General features: G+C 38.7%; 1 protein-coding gene across 2 annotated transcripts in view; it reads right to left on the reverse strand.

Annotated features, from left to right (window-relative positions):
• The window catches only part of mTor (serine/threonine-protein kinase Tor), a 415,570-nt gene that overhangs the window by 160,008 nt on the left and 236,011 nt on the right, over positions 1-19,551 (reverse strand). For both annotated transcript variants that reach the window (XM_067136412.2, XM_067136411.2), the window contains exon 21: positions 2,179-2,309. In XM_067136412.2, coding sequence (XP_066992513.2) covers positions 2,179-2,309 — 131 coding nt within the window. The remainder of the gene's footprint in view (positions 1-2,178; positions 2,310-19,551) is intronic.

Here is a 19,551-nt window from a genome sequence, read left to right on the forward strand (position 1 = left end):
GTTTAACTCATTCTCTTATAAAGGTCATCCAGTGTAAAAGCTTCAAGGCTGCTAGTGTTCATGCTTTATAGCTGTTAGTAGCACAAAATACCATTTAAAGTGGCCCAGCTCTTGAATGCTAAGGAAAGAAATGTCAAGAATTAAGTTCTTTTCACAAAACATTTAAATCCTGCAAAATAAATTAGATTTATACAGAGTTTTGAAGGTCAAGTTCTCATCATTTTTGGAATAATCTACTTAATTTGACTCCACCAAGAGCTGAAGTGCCAACTCCTGCCAAGGCATAGGAACATGTTAGCTGGAAAAATAATGAATATTAAGGTTACTAGATTTACTTATTATTACCTACTTTTATGGTTTTCAGAGACGAAGAAATGCCGGAATTTTGTCCCGAAGGAGTCGTTTTACATGCTGGTAAATCTACTGTCGTAAAGCTGGTGTATACCACTGGACTGAGCTGGGACTAAAACTGCCAATTCAGGCTATAACGATTAGTGTGTTAGTATACTGGAGGTCCCGGGGAGAAATCTGCCAAAACTCTTTGTCTAGCAGTAACATCACGTGGAATCACAAGATTTGAATCTGGAATGCAGCAGTGAAGGATCAATGTCTAACCATCTAAACCGTAAAGCTTTTGTAACATCAAAGGACACAAGCAAGCTTCAAAACTGTGAGATGAAGTTTCTGAGAACTGGACTCAAAAAACATTACTTGATCATATAAAGAACAAAGAGATCTGAATAAACCTAGGATTAACTGAACCTATGGAGAAAGGACTAAAGTCATCCAGATTTAAAATGTTTGGGCATGTTAAAAGAATGAATAACACAAGAATACCACATTGCTTATATGGAAAGGCAGACCAGTTGGCAGACAAAGAAAAAGATGGAGGACAGACCAACTGAGGGACGATGTGGAGAGAAGTGGACAGTATTGAAAATTTGTCATGAACAATGAAACATTTCTGGGCACACAACAATGAAGAGCACCTGCTTATAAGTGCCCTACCTGGTATGCTGGAAATGATAATTTTGAGATTAATAAAGTAATCTTGATCAAAATAAATTCTTTATTCGTGTCAGTAATCCTATTAAGATAAAAATACCCTTTATAATATATAATTCACACGAATGGCTTAGGAGTTGTTGTTTTAGTGAAAGCACACAAATGGAAAGAAACAAGCGAGCCAACAGGCAGGCAGCCGGATCAACACACATATCTATATACATACATACGGAAAATCGGCACGTTAAATAATTGCTTTTCTGGACAAAATTCTGGCACTCTCATTATGGCTAGCTCCCTCTGAGGGTAAAGGTACTAGAATACTTCCACGGTACCATCTACTAAAAGGGGACCCAAGGAGCTCTCAACATGCAGCGTGAGTTAGTGACCACAGGTCCCCAAGCTGATTCTGCATGAGCCAATCTCCTTACTTTAATCTTTCATATCTGACCTCCCTTGGCCAACTCTTGTTCGCTTCTGATCCCAACAGTATTATGTTTGCAATGAATTTTATCGATACCTACATTCTTCAAAATATTGGTCGGAACTCTTCCTTTTTTTTCACTCTGATTAGTGTTAAGAGAGGATGGATAATAATAATGTCATTGCTTTTACGTCCCACTAACTACTTTTATGGTTTTTGGAGGCGCCAAGGTGCTGGAATTTAGTACCGCAGGAGTTCTTTTACGTGCCCGTATCCACCGACAAGAGGCTAACTTATTGAGCATCTTTAAATACCACCGGACTGAGCCAGGATTGAAGCTGCCAAGTTGGAGCCAGAAGGCCAGCTCCCCAACTGTCAGAGCCACTCAGCCCGGCAAGAGAGGGTGGTTGGTCAGCTGCATTCTCTCTTACAACAGCTATACCACTACCCTCAGTGTAGCCAAAAAAAATAAATACATATCATTAATATTATCATGGTAATGTCTCGTTGGTAACAGTCTGTTTCCCAGTGGCTGGTACTCCATAAGCCATATTTGACTCATGTACAAAGCTTCAGAGTATATTAGACATGCAAGAGATCCTTGGTTTTTAATTCCAGTTTTCAGTCAAAAACACAGAATATTATCTGCAACGGTACAGTGATACAAGAGAAAGACAGTAAGTGCTGATCAATGTTTAAAATGAAGGTAAACGAGAAGAGGAGAAGGGCAGAGTACAACAAAATATTACCTAAGGGCAGGTGAAGGTGACTCCTTCAGCAGTTCTATACTGAGTCGTCTCAACCATTCTAGCCAGTCATCCTTTGACACACGACGTGTCGCAGTCCAAGCACGTTGGAGGTTTGCTGCAGACACATACAACTGAAAGTAGATAGCAGAATATCACAGAAGAGGATTAATACAACTAGGTTTTTTAAAGTACTACTTCTTATGAACTTGGCTTGCACTATTTTTATATGAATGTCAAAAATATAATCCAATGGAAGTACACAATATGAAGATGATATTAAGTGAACATTGGTCCACACATGACACCTAATCTGTACATGACATCCCAGAAAATTCCAAGCCTAAAGTGTGATCCACACAGATGTGAGGAGTGGGAATAATAGTGTTTACAAATGAAGGAATGACAGTGTTTACAAACGAACACACAATTATTGAAAGTACCATAAAATGGGTATAGGCCCTACTACTCGTCATGTAAGCTTAGTCACTAAGGCAACAACCTTACTCTTTCTCCCCTATTAATACTGAAGGTCTGTGAGCTTGCATCCGGGAGATAGTAGGTTCGAATCCCACTATCGGCAGCCCTGAAGATGGTTTTCCGTGGTTTCCCATTTTCACACCAGGCAAATGCTGGGGCTGTACGTTAATTAAGGCCACGGCCGCTTCCTTCCAACTCCTAGGCCTTTCCTATCCCATCGTCGCCATAAGACCTATCTGTGTCGGTGCGACGTAAAGCCCCTAGCAAAAAAAAAAAATAAAAAAAAAAAAATTAAAAAAAATAAAAAAAAAAATACTGAAGGTAGTGATTAATAGTTATTTTCTAACTGTTGGGTTCGATTCAGTGTCGCTAACAGTTCAGTGACCCAACTTGCTGATACGATGTCTTACAGTTACTGTTAATCTTGCAGGTTGGCACTATACAGTCATGATTTGTTCGTGACTTGCAACATTATACGTACTGCCACTGCCATATTGTGAAAATCACTACTGTTACATTTGCGGGTATAAGTAAGGCATATTTCTTTTTCTGTAGGATTGTAAATCTGTTTGGGTAATACCATGTAAGTAGAAGTGTGGCATGTTCACATAATGCACTTAATAACGTAGTTGGTGTTAAATGATGAATGCAGCATTTTATTAATACAGCCTTTTTTTGTCCAATTCATTTATATAGGATTCAATTAGGATGTATAAGAAGCAAGGAAAATCTGCAAGAACTCCTCTGGAAAGGAAAGCAACGTTACCTCTTCTACAATTAACAATTCGGTAGAAATGGAAGGAAATTTTGTTGCCAATCCAACATAACCTGTCACAACTTTGGTATGGTTTGCAGACTTAGCCTTTGTGTATTCTTATTGACTTATGGAGTATGTACATATAATATATTTGCTTGTGTGTATTATTACAGCGTGGTTTCACTTCAATCCGACAAGTAATAGAAAATTTCAAGAGGGAGCTGAATCATTTATACCAAACACCAAAGAATACAGTTAAAGTAATGCACGTTGTTGTTTGAGCCATCAGTCCATAGACTGGCTTGATACAGCCCTCCATGCCACCCTATCCTGTGTCAACGTTTTCATTTTTACATAACTACTACATCCTATATCTGCTCTAATCTGCTTGTAATATTCATACCTTAGTCTACCCCTACTGTTCTTACCACCTACACTTCCTTAAAAAACCAACTGTACCTGGGTGTCTTAAGATATGCCCTATCATTCTACCTCTTCTTCTGGTCAAATTTAGCCAAATCGATCTACTCTTACAAATTCGATTCAGTATCTCTTCATTCGTGATTCTATCTACCCATCTCATCTTAAGCATTCTTCTGTAACACATTTCAAAAGCTTCTATTCCCTTTCTTTCTGAGCTACTTGACATCCATGTTTCACTTCCATACAATGCCATGCTCCAGATGAAAGTCTTCAAAAACATCTTTCTAATTCTTAAATCAATGTTCGAGGTGAACAAATTTATTTTCTTAAGAAAGGCCTTCCTTGCTTGTGCTAGTCTGCATTTTCTGTCCTCCTTACTTCTGCCATCATTAGTTATTTTACTACCCAAGTAACAATAGTCATTTACTTCCTTTAAGACCATTTCCTAATCTAATATTTCCTGCATCACCTGACCTTGTTTGACCGCACTCCATTACTTTTGTTTTGGACTTATTTAGTTTCATCTTGTATTCCTTCCCCACTCTGTCCAACCATTCAGTAATTTCTCCAGATCTTTTGCAAAACAATATCATAATCTCAGGGTTTTGATTTCCTCTACTTGAACTTTGATATTCTTTCCAAATTTCCTCTTTGATTTCCTTTATTGCCTGTTCTATGTAAAGATTGAAAAGGAGAGGACACACACTGCAGCCTTGCCTCACTCCTTTTTGGATTGCTGCCTCTTTTTCAAAGCTTATCACTGCAGACTGATTTTTATATACATTGTAGATAATTCTCCTTTCTTTGTATCTGATCCCGATCATCTTCAGAATCTTAAATAGCTTAGTCCAGTCAACATTACCAAATGCCTTTTCTAGATCTACGAACGCCATGTACATGGTCTCGTCTTTCTTAATTCGGTCCTCTAAGATCAGACTGTTTTGCTCATCGATTAATATACCAAGGAATTTAAACTCCTCTACTCTTTTAAATACATATTTCCCAGTTTTTAAAGGCAATCTGTCAACCTTCTCATGATCAGTCTCTGTACAACCATGTAATGTGTCTTTTATCATTTACCTGTAAGCCAATTTTTGCTGCCATTTCCTCTAGTTCCACAAAAAACTGCCTAATATCTAATTCATTACGGCCAATACGAACAATATCATCTGCAAATGCAAGGACTTTATGTTGTCTCTCCAATATGATGCCAGCAGGTTCAAGAGTTAATTTCCTGATAATCTTCAGTGTAATGTTGAATAGAAGAGGCGATAGTGCATCCCCTTGTCTCAGTCCAGTTTTATTCTGGAAGGAACTTGATTTTCTGCCCTTGGGCAAAACACAGCTAGCATTACCACCCATACACAGTTTGCACATGTTAATTAATTTTATGGGAAAGCCAAACTCCATCATGATGTTCCACAGCCCTTCTCTATGTACTGAATCACATGCCTTGAAGAAATCTATAAAGAGATAATGAACCGACTCCTTGTGTTCCAACACCTTATTAATAGTCTTAATTGCAAATATGTTGTCAGTAATAGATCTGTTACTATAAAGACTGTTGTGATAGTCCCCAATAACATTTTCAGCAAATGGTTTTAAATGCTGTAAAAGAATAAAAGACAGAATTTTGTAGGCCGTTTACAAGAGATATACCACGATAATTTTGAAGTTCTTCCTTATCCCCTCCTTTATGAATTGAGACAAAAAGCGATTCCTGCCATTCTTTTGGAGTAACTTCATCGTGCAATCTCCTTAAAATGATCTTATATATGTATTTATGTAGTCTTTCTCCACCATATTTAATAAGCTAGCATGAATGTTGTCATTACCTGAAGCTTCACTGTTTTTTAAACTTACAATACTTTGTAATATCTCTTGATATGATAGCTCTGGTATTCTTCTGCTGAGGAACTAGATGGTTTACCAATACAGGTTTCTGGATCAGCACAATTCAGCAAGGAATTGAAGTACTGCTTATAGTAATTTAATAATTTGTTCTGATCAGCAAATAAATTTCCACACTTTTCTCTCATAATACTCAATCTTGGTTGAAATCCGTTTTTTAATTGTGTTGACAGTTCCATACATCTTGCGGATGTTCCTGTTTCTGTAGTCATCTTGGATTGATTCTATTTGTTGTCTCAGGTAGACGTTCTTTTTTCTACGAATTAATTTACTACATTCTTTCTGTTTTTCTCTGTATAGTTCCTCAACATCTACATTCTTATTAGACTGCAGCCACTTATTATGCCATACTGCCACTTTATTAACTGCATCTTGACATGCCTCATCGAACAATTTTTTTTTTCTTACTGACACCTTTTGGTACCACTTTCATTGCTACTGTTGTCATGATTTGTTCCGTGTTATTCCACATTTGTTCACAAATTTCGTCATTTGTTTCATCAATGTCTTCTATAGGATCTTCCCCAGAATATCAAATCTGTTTGTAATTTCCACAGTACACTTTAATATTTCATCCTCCTGCTTCAGTTTCTCAGTGTCAGCTTTGCATCTTTCCTCAGTCTGTGACTTACAAGAGGTTTTTAATTTCATTTTTAACAGAAGCAATTATCATATTGTGATCAGATCCTATCTCAGCTCCTCTGTAAGCTCTGATATCAGTTATGGAGCTTCTATGCCTGTTATCAGTCTTACCGTCACATGAATACCATATTTCAGTATGTATTTCTTTATGTGGGAAGGTGGTACTCCACACAATACCCTTTCCAACTTTCGCATTGAAATCACCCAAAATCATTCTGACATCATGTTTGGGTAATTTATTCCACAGTTCTAACAAATGGACAGAGATAAATATAAATGTTTCCAAATATTGAATGTGCCTTGATAGAATCTGTTGATGTCCTTTTAAGAATGAAAATGTCATTCTTTGTTTAATAGTGTGTATTTATTCCTTGTCTAATAATGTGTTTTTTTTACAGACATCTTATAGCGTAATATTTATAGTGAAACTGTGCATTCAGCACACTGAAAGCTTACATTTAAATTAAAGCTAGTTAGTGCAACTTCATACATACTGTCTGCTGTTGTAAATTGTATTTTGTTGATTTGATTTGCATTATAATTGCAGGGTTTGATCCCATTAAAATTATTATTTCTTTCTTTCATTTTTCTTTCTTTAAAATTTCTTATTTGTCATGGCCTTAGGACATTGTAGGGCAGCACATCTAGTTTTTCCGGCTCAGCGATATTATGGCATCTGAAGTCACGGGAGTCTTTTGTTACCACCTCCCTTCATGACTCCGTTTGTTTGTATTATTTTTGTCCATGTTTTCCTCTTTATTTCAATGGTTATCTTAATTATCTTCCTGATCAATATGGCCTGATTATCATGCAGTTTTGTACCTTATTAACCCCTCAACGCCGACGTCTATACGTGGTATAGACCCTTTTATCTTCCGTAGCTGCTGACCTCTATAAGCAGTATAGACCTGTACATGGTTTTGCATTTATGGCAATAGCGCAAAAAGTTTTGAAGTTTTGAATATGCAAATTGTTTTGTTTCCAAGAAGAAATTTTGGTGTTTGCCAGTGTTCTAAAATGAGAATTGAAGATTGTTAGACTGTAGTTGTTTTGCAAGGATAAATATTTGTCAAGTAAGTCTGAGCACTAATCTCTGTTTTATTTTAAAGTCTGTTTATTTTATTCTATGGGAAAGAATGAAGCAAAGAAATGATCTGAGTAGTATGTCACTTCGCGTGATGTTATTTGTTCTATTTTTACATTAACAGTGCGGTTTATGTATTATATTTGTCTTTATTCTGCGGATTGTAATATTTTCTTAACTTTTCATGAGCGCTCTGTGTAGGCATCAGTTAGTGCTGCTTTCTGTCATACGATATGAGAACCAGTTGTGCATGGTATATATCTTGTTTGAAAGACGATGTCTTGACCTTTTATCTGAAATATGTATCGAGTTGGTTTGTATCGTCATAAATGTTATTCCCCTCATTCAATTTCATCCTGCTGCTTTCGGTCTCACTGCAGCTTCATCAGTCAGTGTGACGTGCCACGCTCAATTGCTAGCTCCAGCCGTGGTTTGACAATCAATCAATCAATCAATCAATCAATCAATCAATCAATCAATCAATCAATCAATACTGATCTGCATTTAGGGCAGTCGCCCAGGTGGCAGATTCCCTGTCTGTTGTTTTCCTAGCCTTTTCCTAAATGGTATCAAAGAAATTGGAAATTTATTGAACGTCTCCCTTGGTAAGTTATTCCAATCCCTAACTCCCCTTCCTATAAATGAATATTTGCCCCAATTTGTCCTCTTGAATTCCAACTTTATCTTCTGACAGTAACGTGCTTGAAATATTGTATAATTCAGATGAAAGTTTAGTCGGAAGTAGAAGTGACAGTATTAGCAGCAGTGATAATGAAATAGATGATGCGGCTGTGGCGGATGCAGTGGTAAATGATGAGAGGGACGATGATGAGGAATCCGTACTTGGAAATTTAGTGTGGGAGAATATGGATAATTATACAGGCCAAAGGGAAGTTTTCAACAGTGAATTAGAATTCCTAAATTCTCTAATAACATTCAGACAAGTCACAGGAACAAACATTGAGTAGTTATCAGGTTCAGCTGGTGGAAGGTTTGTTTACAAAATACGCTCTCTTGGGCGGGGAACGAAAAATTCAAGGCTGGCGTGCATCAGATAATACAGTTTGAAGGTTGAAGGAAAGACATTTCGTCAGGAAATTAGCACCCAAGAGTGAGAAATCCAAACCTTAAGAGATGGTGTATCGTGTGTTCAAAACACGGCAAAAAGAAGACGTCAGTGTACTGCTGCCAGGAGTGTGACGTGGGTCTCTGTCTCGAAGAGTGTTTGGAACTCTATCACATGGAACTAAATTACTAAGCTAATGTGAAACAATTATGTAATTATCTGCATATACAATCACAATGAATTCAAAATTTTGTGAATATCGGGCTACTCTTATACTTGTAGTAATGCTTTAAGTGAATCAATGTATTTCAGTCGCGCGTAATTGAAATCTCATTCGGCCGCGGGGTAGGAAGTTCCTTAAATGGCTGCATCGCTGAGGGGTTAAAACAGTTACAACTTGACCATTACCAGAAAATGTAGTTTCTGTAATATTTGTTATGTATAGGTTTTAGATGCAAGCAAAAATTTCCAGATACAGCATAACCCTCATTCTGCGTGACCTCGATTTAGCATAAACTCGCATTTAACGGTAGAAATTTTAAGTCCCGAAAATTATTCCATAAGAGCAATGCAATTTTATATTTGATTTAACGTAATTCACAATAGAACAAATACCGCATTTAGCGTAAGGAAAAGTTAAAATTTTCAAGTACTTATTTCTTTTTGTTATGGTTGTGGGACATTAAGAACCAATGAAAACAACGTCAAACTGACTGGGCCGCTGTAGTACAATAGAAACACCCCGTTTAATGAAAATGATATTATGCCCTTTGAAAATTCCTATGTTAATCTGTGCAATATCCGTCGGTTACGAGAACCTTTTTACTGATTTATCTGCCATTACGGGCAAATTTGGGCGTGTTTTCCGTTATCGATATTCATACACTCTACTCCAGTCTCCAACGTATACATTGAATGCTATCGATCATCTTCCATATCGATTCCTCACGCACAAGTGAGAGAGCGAGCTCTCCCCATAACTCCAGCAGGTGTAAACAAACATTGAGATAACATGTTTTCACAATAAGTGCATTGACAGCAGTTGTTAACTCCTTAGAAATAAAATATGAAATAAATGACTGCTTAATTTTAATACTACATACCGAAATAAAATAAGAATGTGATAATTCTCCTTCTCAAGATACAGTGGGGTAATTTAGAGGTTAGATTATGTACTTTCACATCTGGTTAAAGTTCAGATAGGCTGTTCCCATGTAACTTTATAGTGAAAAGTTATTATTACTCTACAGGAAGCTTGAAATATGTTTTCATAATACGTGCACGGTAAACCTAGGTTATGTGACGCCATTTGAAGAAAATGGAAACATTTGCCACAAGCCTCTGGAGTGATACTACGAGGGCCATCCAGAAAGTAGTACCCGTTAAAGCCGCATGAAGCGGTGACGACTCGGGTAGCCGCCAGGCAAGGTCAGACCGCATCAGTGGCTTGTCTGTCTGCTCTGTGCGAGGTTGCGTGACGCTAGCATTGCCTGTGTTGTGTCTGTGATAGTTTAAAATGTTTAAACAAATTGAGAACTCTGCCAGTTGTGAAGAGAGGGCCGTGATTAAATTTCTTAATGCACGAAACGTTTGACCTTGTGATATTCATCGCCAATTAACGGAGATGTATGGAGACAATGTGATGGACGAGTCGTCTGTTCGGCGCTGGTGTCGCAACTTCAACCTGGGGAGGGGGAATACACACGACGAGGAGCGTTCAGGGAGACCATCTGTCATTACAGACCAACTGCCGAGCGCAGTAGACGAACGCGTGAGGAACGATCGACGCGTCACAATTGATAAACTCTGTGAAGATTTTCCTAATGTGTCTCGAACAATTGTTCATGAAATTGTCAAAGACCATCTGCATTATTCAAAAATCTGTGCAAGGTGGATCCCTCGCCTGCTTACAGAGGAGCACAGAACCAAGCATATGGCTGCAGCACTGATGTTTCTGGGACGTTATTCCGATGAAGGAGACTCTTTCCTGACTCGCGTCATTACTGGGGACGAAACATGGATTTGTTATGCATCATGTGAGAGTAAACGACAGTCAATGGAGTGGCATCATGCTCATTCACCAACCAAACCAAAAAAATTCAAGACAGTTCTGTCCACCAGGAAACTCATGGCAACCGTTTTCTGGGATCGCCGAGGTGTACTGCTTATTGATTTTATGGCCCGTGGAGACACAATTAATGCTAATGTGTATTGTGAAACATTAAAGAAATTACGGCAGGCAATACAAAATCGACGGCGAGGTCTATTGTCTACAGGCGTCATTCTCCTTCATGACAATGCCAGACCTCCTGCAGCTGCGATAACACAACAAATTTTGCAGCAATTCAAGTGGGAAACCTTCGACCATCCCCGGTATAGCCCGGACTTGGCCGCTTCGGATTTTCATCTCTTTACGAAGCTTAAAGACTTTCTGGCAGGAAAAAGATTTGACAGCGATAAAGAACTTAAACGAGCCATGACTACATAATTATCTCAATATGCTGGCGGCGGAGGACTATGATGCTAGAATACAAAAACTCGGCCCACGTTATCACAAATGCCTAAATTTGCTTGGAGATTATGTGCAGAAGTAGTGTGAAGTATGCTCTTTCCAATAAAAATGTGCATATTTGTTAATATTTACTCCTGTGGCTTTACTGCGCAAACGGGTACCACTTTCCGGATAGCCTTCGTATTACAATTTTTAAGAATGAAACTGAATATGTGTGTTCAGACTATCAGAATTAGAAAATACTAGCTGAGTAGGCTGCTGTTTGGAAAACAACTGCAAATTTTTTTAAACAAACAAAGTGCTGGTTCATACCGATTTTAATATGTATTTGTGCAAGTTTGGCATCTTTCCTGACTTTTATGGAAAATCGTGTAGAACCTTATAAGAACAAGTTTAAAACAAAACGGTTTTGCATTCACCGACAAAAATCTATTGTCAAAAGGAAGGGTTAATCATGGACTCACCATTATCAGGAATAATAGTGAATATATTCCTAAATAATATCAAAAATAATTTCTTAAACAACTAAGAGATATAGAGAGAGAACAAGTTTTTAAGAGGTGTGCAACTAAAAGAAGCTACAGAGCTGGTTACAAATAGAGGATTATGGAAGCACTCAGTTAATTTGAAGATGCTTACAGACAGAATGCTAAAAGGCATAACAGTGTACAATGAAGATGTACGTATGAAATAATGATCAATCATATAGCAACCACATTTCCTTGTGTATGTGCCTTACAATTATTCAGTTGAGTTCTGCAAATAACATAGGTCTGTTAATCTGATGATAGTGCAAAGGAACAATTTGTTACGTTGTACCCAAACATGCATGCATTTACTTATTTAATTAAATTTATTTATTTTCAAAAAACAATCTGAGCCAAAGCTAGTTATGGTGCAATACAGGTCTCTTGCACAGATGGCAGGGGCAGTTTAACATAAGAATAATCTTCAGCACAAACAGTACAAAGTTGGAATTACAGTACAGTGTGTAGGGTAGAGATCTCCTTGTTTTATTACTGTCACTGTGTAAATAATGTGTGATGGTACAATTTATGTTAATATACAGATTTCTGGAAAAGGTGTTTCGACTGAAACCTCGATTTAAGGTAAACCCCTATTTAAGGTTAAAAAATCAGGTCCCTGTAAAAATGCTAAATAGGGGTTCTACTGTATTTGGAAGTTTGTGAAAAATGTACTATTCATGAATATCTCAGTTTTATTGTTTACTAGCTGATGTACCCGTGCTTCGCTACGGAATTGTATACAGAACTGTAGGTTAGGTAGAGTACACGTTGTGAGCAAGACTGTATTAAATTGCATAGCTTTTAACGTTACCCTGGAAACGCGACGGAGAAATCACCAAACGTCTTTTCTCATATGAAGACTGCGTTAGGGAATTTTCATTGTAATGGTAGGCCCACTTGCCTACCATCAGTCACAATCAGGTTGGAGAATTGCATTATAATAATAGCCACTTACTCTCCACCTGCCTTTTCACATCCTCAGAAAGACTGTCTTAGTGGTTTTCCCAACTGAAAGGAACATAGGCTAGGTCATTACAAAGACGTCAGTATGAATGGCGCAAGTAAAAGCAATGATTTCACATGAAATACTCGATCAAATGAAAAAACACACATTTTCTCACTTTTAACGAACAGTACTACGCTGCCGATCTAACAGTCCAAAGTTCCAGAGCTGGAATGACCAGGCCGCAGACAGCAGTGAGCCGTGAACACTCTTAATAATTTTTCGGAGTGGGGGGCGGTGTTGAATAATGGAGAGTCCCAGGGCAAAAAGATGCCCTTTTACTAATCTGTTTCCTATGAGTACCCAATGAGTCGGAAAATCTCAATTCACTAGACTGGCGGCGGAAAAATCTATCTGACTTGGAGGCAATGTTTTCCTCCAAGCCGGAGGAGAAACCCCCTCTTCACTGCTAATTTTGAATAAAATGAATGTAGAATTTAATGAAGTGAATAGGAAGAAGCTCTTTTTAACCTCTTAACTGGGTATTATAGATGTGCTTGGTGTAACCTGCCCTGTGTATTTTTTCAGCAGATGGTTGTTACACCGTAGGATATGCAGAAAAGTTAGTTATATCATTAATATCATTCATCTGTGATACAAAAAGTAAAATAAAGGCGTTTTAATTAATTAATTTTAATGTTGGAGAAATGTTGAACCATTTTTGCATTAACTGCAAGGTCATTTACCTGTTTGGAATTTCCGAGTTTGGCCCATATTTTATAGCCGAAAGTTGAAACAAATAAAAGCAAGGGGTATTTATATATATCATATCATGCATGTGACATTCTGAACCGTTTTCCATTAACTGCAAGGTCATTTACCTGGTTTACACAAATTTGAGTGTTTTGTTCATATGTTACCACCTAAAATTAAAACAAATAAAAGAAAGGAATATTTACGAATTGCACATCATGCCAGTGACATTGTGAATGATTTTATATTAACTTCACGGTCCGTTACGTATTTACCTCACTAGAACTGCAGTGATTTGTCTCAGAGATCATTTTCGGAAAGTAAGGGGTTGCGATACTGCCCCATTTTGAGAAGTACATACTGTTTTCTGGCTTATGAACAATCCCCTGCAGCATTAGAAATTCAATTAGAGCTTTTATGTCAGTTTTATCCACCCAATTAGTGATGGGACATTCGATTCATTTTACTGAATCGATTCATTTGATTCCGTTCACGTTACTGAATCGATACAGTGATCCGATTCACGGCTCATTGGTCACCGCTCCTACTGCATCAGTGTAGTATGTGCTGGTAAGACAGCAGCAACAGCATTCAGTGCTCGCAGCTGCCATCTGGTCTTCATACTATGAACTCCTTTCTTAGAAAAAATGCTAGTTACTCTAATACATCGAAGGTTTCCGGCAACGCAGGGTGGGAAAGGTTAGGATTATGAAGGTAGCAGCCATGGCCTGAATTAAGGTACAGAGCCAGCATTTCCTGGTGTGAAAATGGGGAAACTACGGAAAAACCATCTTAACGGCTGCCGACGGTGGGATTCGAACCCACCACCCCCCGAATGCAAACGCATAGCCACGCGATATTAACCGCACGACAACTCGCTCAGTCTTTTTTAAAAAGTATTTTTCTATCAGCTGAGGATTTTTTTTAAATCGTCATATTTTGTATAGGCTACTCGAGATGTACAGTAGCCCGCTGGTTTTCTGATTCAACATACTGTTATTGCGTCTGTCCACATATGATTGAAGTCTTGTGCAACGATGTGACATATGAACTGAGAAAATACTGAGCCGTTCTTCCCAATATAAAACAGGTACTTTTGAGTGGTCATGAGCATGACTCATAGTCATAGGGCAGGCTAGAGTCGAGTTTGTCAAAAGTCAATTAAGTTATAATACTAAGATTCATTAAACTGATAAATAGTATAACCTAATAGCCTACCTACTTACTAGCTACTTCAGAATTATGTTATGACTACCTTTTTAACACTGCAAATAAATCCATCTATTATTTAAACCTCCCTGTAAGAAGAGGACAGTGAATGCAAATGGGTATTATTTTCAAATGAGCTGAGCTCGAGAGTCCATTATAGCATACGATTCTTTCAGTCTAGCATGTCTCACTGTATGTCTCGCTGCAGCGGAAGCTCGGCTCTCCGCGTGTCCAGTGAGCCGAAGGAGCCGTGTGTATCATGCGTCTCACTGAGCCGCGCTCGTTCACGATTCTTTCGATGTGCCATGATTCACTGTATGCCTCGCTGCAGCGGAAGCTCGGCTCTCCGCGTGTCCAGTGAGCCGAAGGAGCCGTGTGTATCTTGTGTCTCACTGAGCCGGCTCGTTCACGATTCTTTCGATGTGCCATGATACACTGTCTCGCTGCAGCGGAAGCTCGGCTCCCCGTCAACATCCAGTGAGTGCGCCACTCAGCACTGTCCGCTGGGAGTAAGCTGAATCGTGAGCCGTGAGCTCGCCTTTCCTGTGAATCGATTCACTCGGACACTTGAATGAATCGATACACTGCTTCGAATCATGCATTCAGTAGCCAACACTACACCCAATCTCTCGCTAGTGATCGTGGTTTAAAGTTCGGATGGGCTTTTAAAACCTGTTCAGCATACACATTGGTCTGTTCGGCAATAAGTTGAAACATATCATCACCTATGAACCATTCAAAATATTCCAGCACATTGGATTCATCGTCAAAGTCCACATTTACACCAAAAACACCAGAAAATACGAATTTCTGACGTGAAACAATACGCGGCAGGAAAGGTTGAAACATGTCTAGCACTTCGCCCTCATCCGATTCGTCATGTTGTTCTCCTTGTTCTTCATTCTCACTTTCTGAACCACTTTCACTATCGGACTCGCCTTCATTTGTATCAAACCACTGATCTTCAGATTTCTGAAAAGATAAATCGTCACAATCATTCTCTAAGTGTTGAATAATCGCGTCTTCTTCGAGCGTTTCGAACCTACGCTTTGAACTAGATGCTGCCATATTTGGCCTACTGCGGACAAGTAGCACAGCACAGTTGTAAAATAAAAACAAATAAGCTTCAAGAAGCGTGGCATGTGTTATTTGCTGTCATCGAGCGGGAAAAACCTCAATTCATAAGACAATACTCGACGCGGCAAAGTAGCTCTTCATACCCAGGAGATATTCGCGGTAAAATACGAGTACGTATATATTCGTCATGCCCATTACCCTGTAACATACAGCGTACGAATATATACGTCATGCCCAGTTAAGAGGTTAAGAAACTGCTCTTTTCAGGGTTGAATTTTGAGTTATTTAGTGAATTGTGGTGCTATAATTTAGAATATGCCTAAATTGTAATTCTAGACCAATCATACTACTACTCCTACCGTACTACTAAGTGAGCTTCTGCCTTAAAGTGCACACTGCTCATTCAAAACAGCGCGTCAGAGTAGGGATCGAATAGCTGGAATACTATGATGGACCAGTGAGTTACGTACCAGCAGTACTGTACCGGTAACGGCGGTACAAAACTAAGTCCCCATAATGGAAATTTAAAAACTTACGCGTTGCAGCGAAAGACTGACTGAACAGCGAGCAACAGCTGTGTGCGTGTGACGTACAACGAGTGACATCACAGCCTGCCTCACCGCAACACACAGAGCCTAGACTAGTGTGGAATGTTCCTCGAGTTTCTATGGATAATAACTTTCCCCACAATAATAATTAGATAAAATTGATCACATCATCGTGTAGCCCAATCCTTTATCTACGTTCCTGCAAAGTTTCACTTAGATCCGACATGAGACGACGAAGTTATGAAATGAGATGTGAAGGCACGGATCGGATATAAATACAGTACTGCTTCGCTCAGCAGAGCAGTGTGTGACCGGTGTGTGTATATGCACACATGCCAGTGGAGTTCGTGCAGTCGGTTCGCGAGGACCGCGATATAGCGTGAAGCGGCCGTCATACTTCGAGTCCGTGGACTTTAACTCAAACGCGACGAGTATGAACTTGTACGGGTTGTTTTAAACTGTGAGTGATAAACTTCTGCTCCAACGGGGCATGATATAAATTGTGCTTCATCTGAACATCATCAAGTGACTGTTTATTCTACTCGAGCGTCTAAGACTTGTGAATATTTTTCAAGTACTCGTAATTTAAAGTTTAATGTTGTGGACAGGATTTGGAACAGTTTGCTCCTTACAAAGTACTGAATACTTCAAGTTAACGAGACTGTGCTTTAATTCAGAATTACTCAAATTGCAAGCATGACTACGTCACTAATTTACCATTTCATGAACTGTGTAAATATTTGTAGGTAATGAACTGTAGGCTGTGTATGTGAACTATGCATTTCAATTCTATTAAGAACTGTACATTTCAATTCTACGAACATTCAGCTGTGCGTTTCGATTCTATGAACAGTCGAACCGAGGACTGTTAATACATGATTAATTTCGTTTTATTTTTATTTCATGTCATTACCAATGCGTGAACAAGTCTGAATTCACGAGTGAAACATCCTTATTTTTTCCAGTGCAATTGATTACATTGAATGGTGCTTCAAACTAAGAACTAAGTCGTGTGGCATAACTTCACATTATGCCAAGTGCCACAAACTTTAAGTGACTATTTTGAAATTCGACGATAAGTTTAGAGTAGATTTTCATTTTATGAGTGTTAAACTTATATGCTCATTCGAAAGCAGTTTTTGCATCAACTCGCCCCCAGGCTTAACAGTGTTCATTCATGTTCATCATTTACAACGCCCTTCATCAGCACTGTATGGATCTTCTAGACGTCGAATGGATCTTCTAGAACTTCCATCGAGGGAGGAATGGTGGTCCACTGGTATGGAAAAAGAGAGGAGCTGTTGGAATCCACATCGCCAACCCTAGGATGAGAAACACTTTCTACTGTGTCTTCTGTACAAAGGTGACATGATTTTGAACTCATTAATAAACTCAGAAAAAAATTTTGAAATATTTTCTCTAAAACAAACCCTCTCCCTCTGTATGCACTTCAACAGATTGGTACACGCCCTACGTTTCTCGTGCTCACCAAAGTACCACATTTACTGTTACAGTACGGTATCAGAAAACGTATGAACCAGAGGAATGACATACTAAGGAAGAAAATTTTTTAACTCCCCAGCTATTTCCCGCCAATATTCAGTCAGGCTGTTATACTCGGTATGCAGCAGTAATCCCATCTATTGGAGTTGAGCGGCAGCATGGACTGGTTGGGGTTCAAGCTATGGCCGCCTTGGCGAGAACCCAGGACTATGTCAATATTTAGGCCTTCACATTTAGTATTCTTCCGACTCTGAAATACCACTCTTATCATAGTTGGTACGGTAAAATTGAATAAAACATAAATGGTCGGAAATTGTATTCTATATAACTTTTGTTGTGTAGTACTTTTCGATAGGACCAATAACATAGGTTAACAATTAAATTTTAAGCGCCTTCCCCTAAACCACAATTTTATACAGGGTGAATAAAATTGTTTATAACTTAGACTGTAGTTTCTTATTCCCCGACTTTATATACCGACTTTCATTACATTCTGTTAACCCATTTTCTCATGGTTCGGCGTTGATATGGACTTGGCAACAAAAATACAAATTCATGAATATCTGTGTTATCAAAGCCGGTACGGTAACAATGTATGACATAAATGATCGGAAATTTAATTCTATATGACTTTAGTAATGTAGTATTTATCGATAGGACCACTAATAATATAAATATTTAAGAATTCAATTTTAGGCCTTCTCCTAAACTACCATTTCACTCAGAGTGAGTAAAATGATTTACAGCCTAGATTGTAGTGGCTCATCCCCTGACTTCACATACCGATTTTCTTTAAATTTTCTTCAGCTGTTTTCTTGTGATGCGTGTACAGACAGACAGACAGACAGACAGACAGACAGACAGACAGACAGACAGACAGACAGACAGACAGACAGACAGACAGACAGACATTACGGAAAAGTAAAAAGTACATTTCCTTGTTACTGTGGACATGACCGATACAGAAATACCATTCTTTTCAAATTCTGAGCAATGTACAGACAAAACTCTTATTTTATATGTATAGATAAGGTAATTGCCTGCTGCCATTTCTTGATGGATACAGTACTTTTGTATTCATCTCTTAGCACAGGCCAGAGTAAAGTGTAGCTTCCACCGAAATCCCAGTCTCATCCATGGCTGTGACAATACGGAAGCTGCTGGGGTATGGGTGGTGCTGAGTAATGACATTCAGAGCACGACTAGTGCATCTGAGTGTTATGAAAGGTGTTGCTCATAGGGTCAGTCGTGCTGCAATAGCACTTTCTGACCCAGTGAGGAAAGCAATGGCAAACTACCTCACTCCTCGTCTTGCCTAGTACGCCTCATTTTGGTGCTGCCATTGGTTTTTGCGGTTTCTGTATAACCGCATAACCTTTGGTGGTGCTATTTGAGGATCCAATCAGCCTCTGGGCTGATGACCTAACAGACAGACAGATAAGGTAAAGTGAATAACATAAAAGATTGGCAATTATATTTTATACTATTTTTATAATCTTCAGTTTTTCAATACAGCTAATATTAAGAGGAAAAATTGACATTTTCTGCTTTGGTCCTCTTAATATTGCTACGCCGTGGATTAATAAATTCCACATGGACTGGTTGGGATTCAAGCCATGGCCGCCTTGGCGAGAACCCAATTCCAATCGGAATTGATAGGCGGGCAATAATTCCATTGTGGAGATTTATCTCCTGTATGCAGTTATCAGACTGTGCCTCTTATAATGGGCTTCTGATAAGTTCACCTGCATACACCCCAGCGTCAGTGGGTAGGGTCTGACACATCCTCTAGTGTCAGACCTAAGATAAAACGCTGGTTAATAGAGCAAATGCCTGAAAAGCCTTACATCTGATCTGTTTCTAACCCAGGACTATGTCAATTGGCTGTCTTACGCCCCTATCAACAACTAACTTGTTATTATTATTATTATTATTATTATT

This window comes from Anabrus simplex, chromosome 1 (genome assembly GCF_040414725.1).
Source record: "Anabrus simplex isolate iqAnaSimp1 chromosome 1, ASM4041472v1, whole genome shotgun sequence".
NCBI classification, from domain to species: Eukaryota; Metazoa; Arthropoda; class Insecta; order Orthoptera; family Tettigoniidae; genus Anabrus; species Anabrus simplex.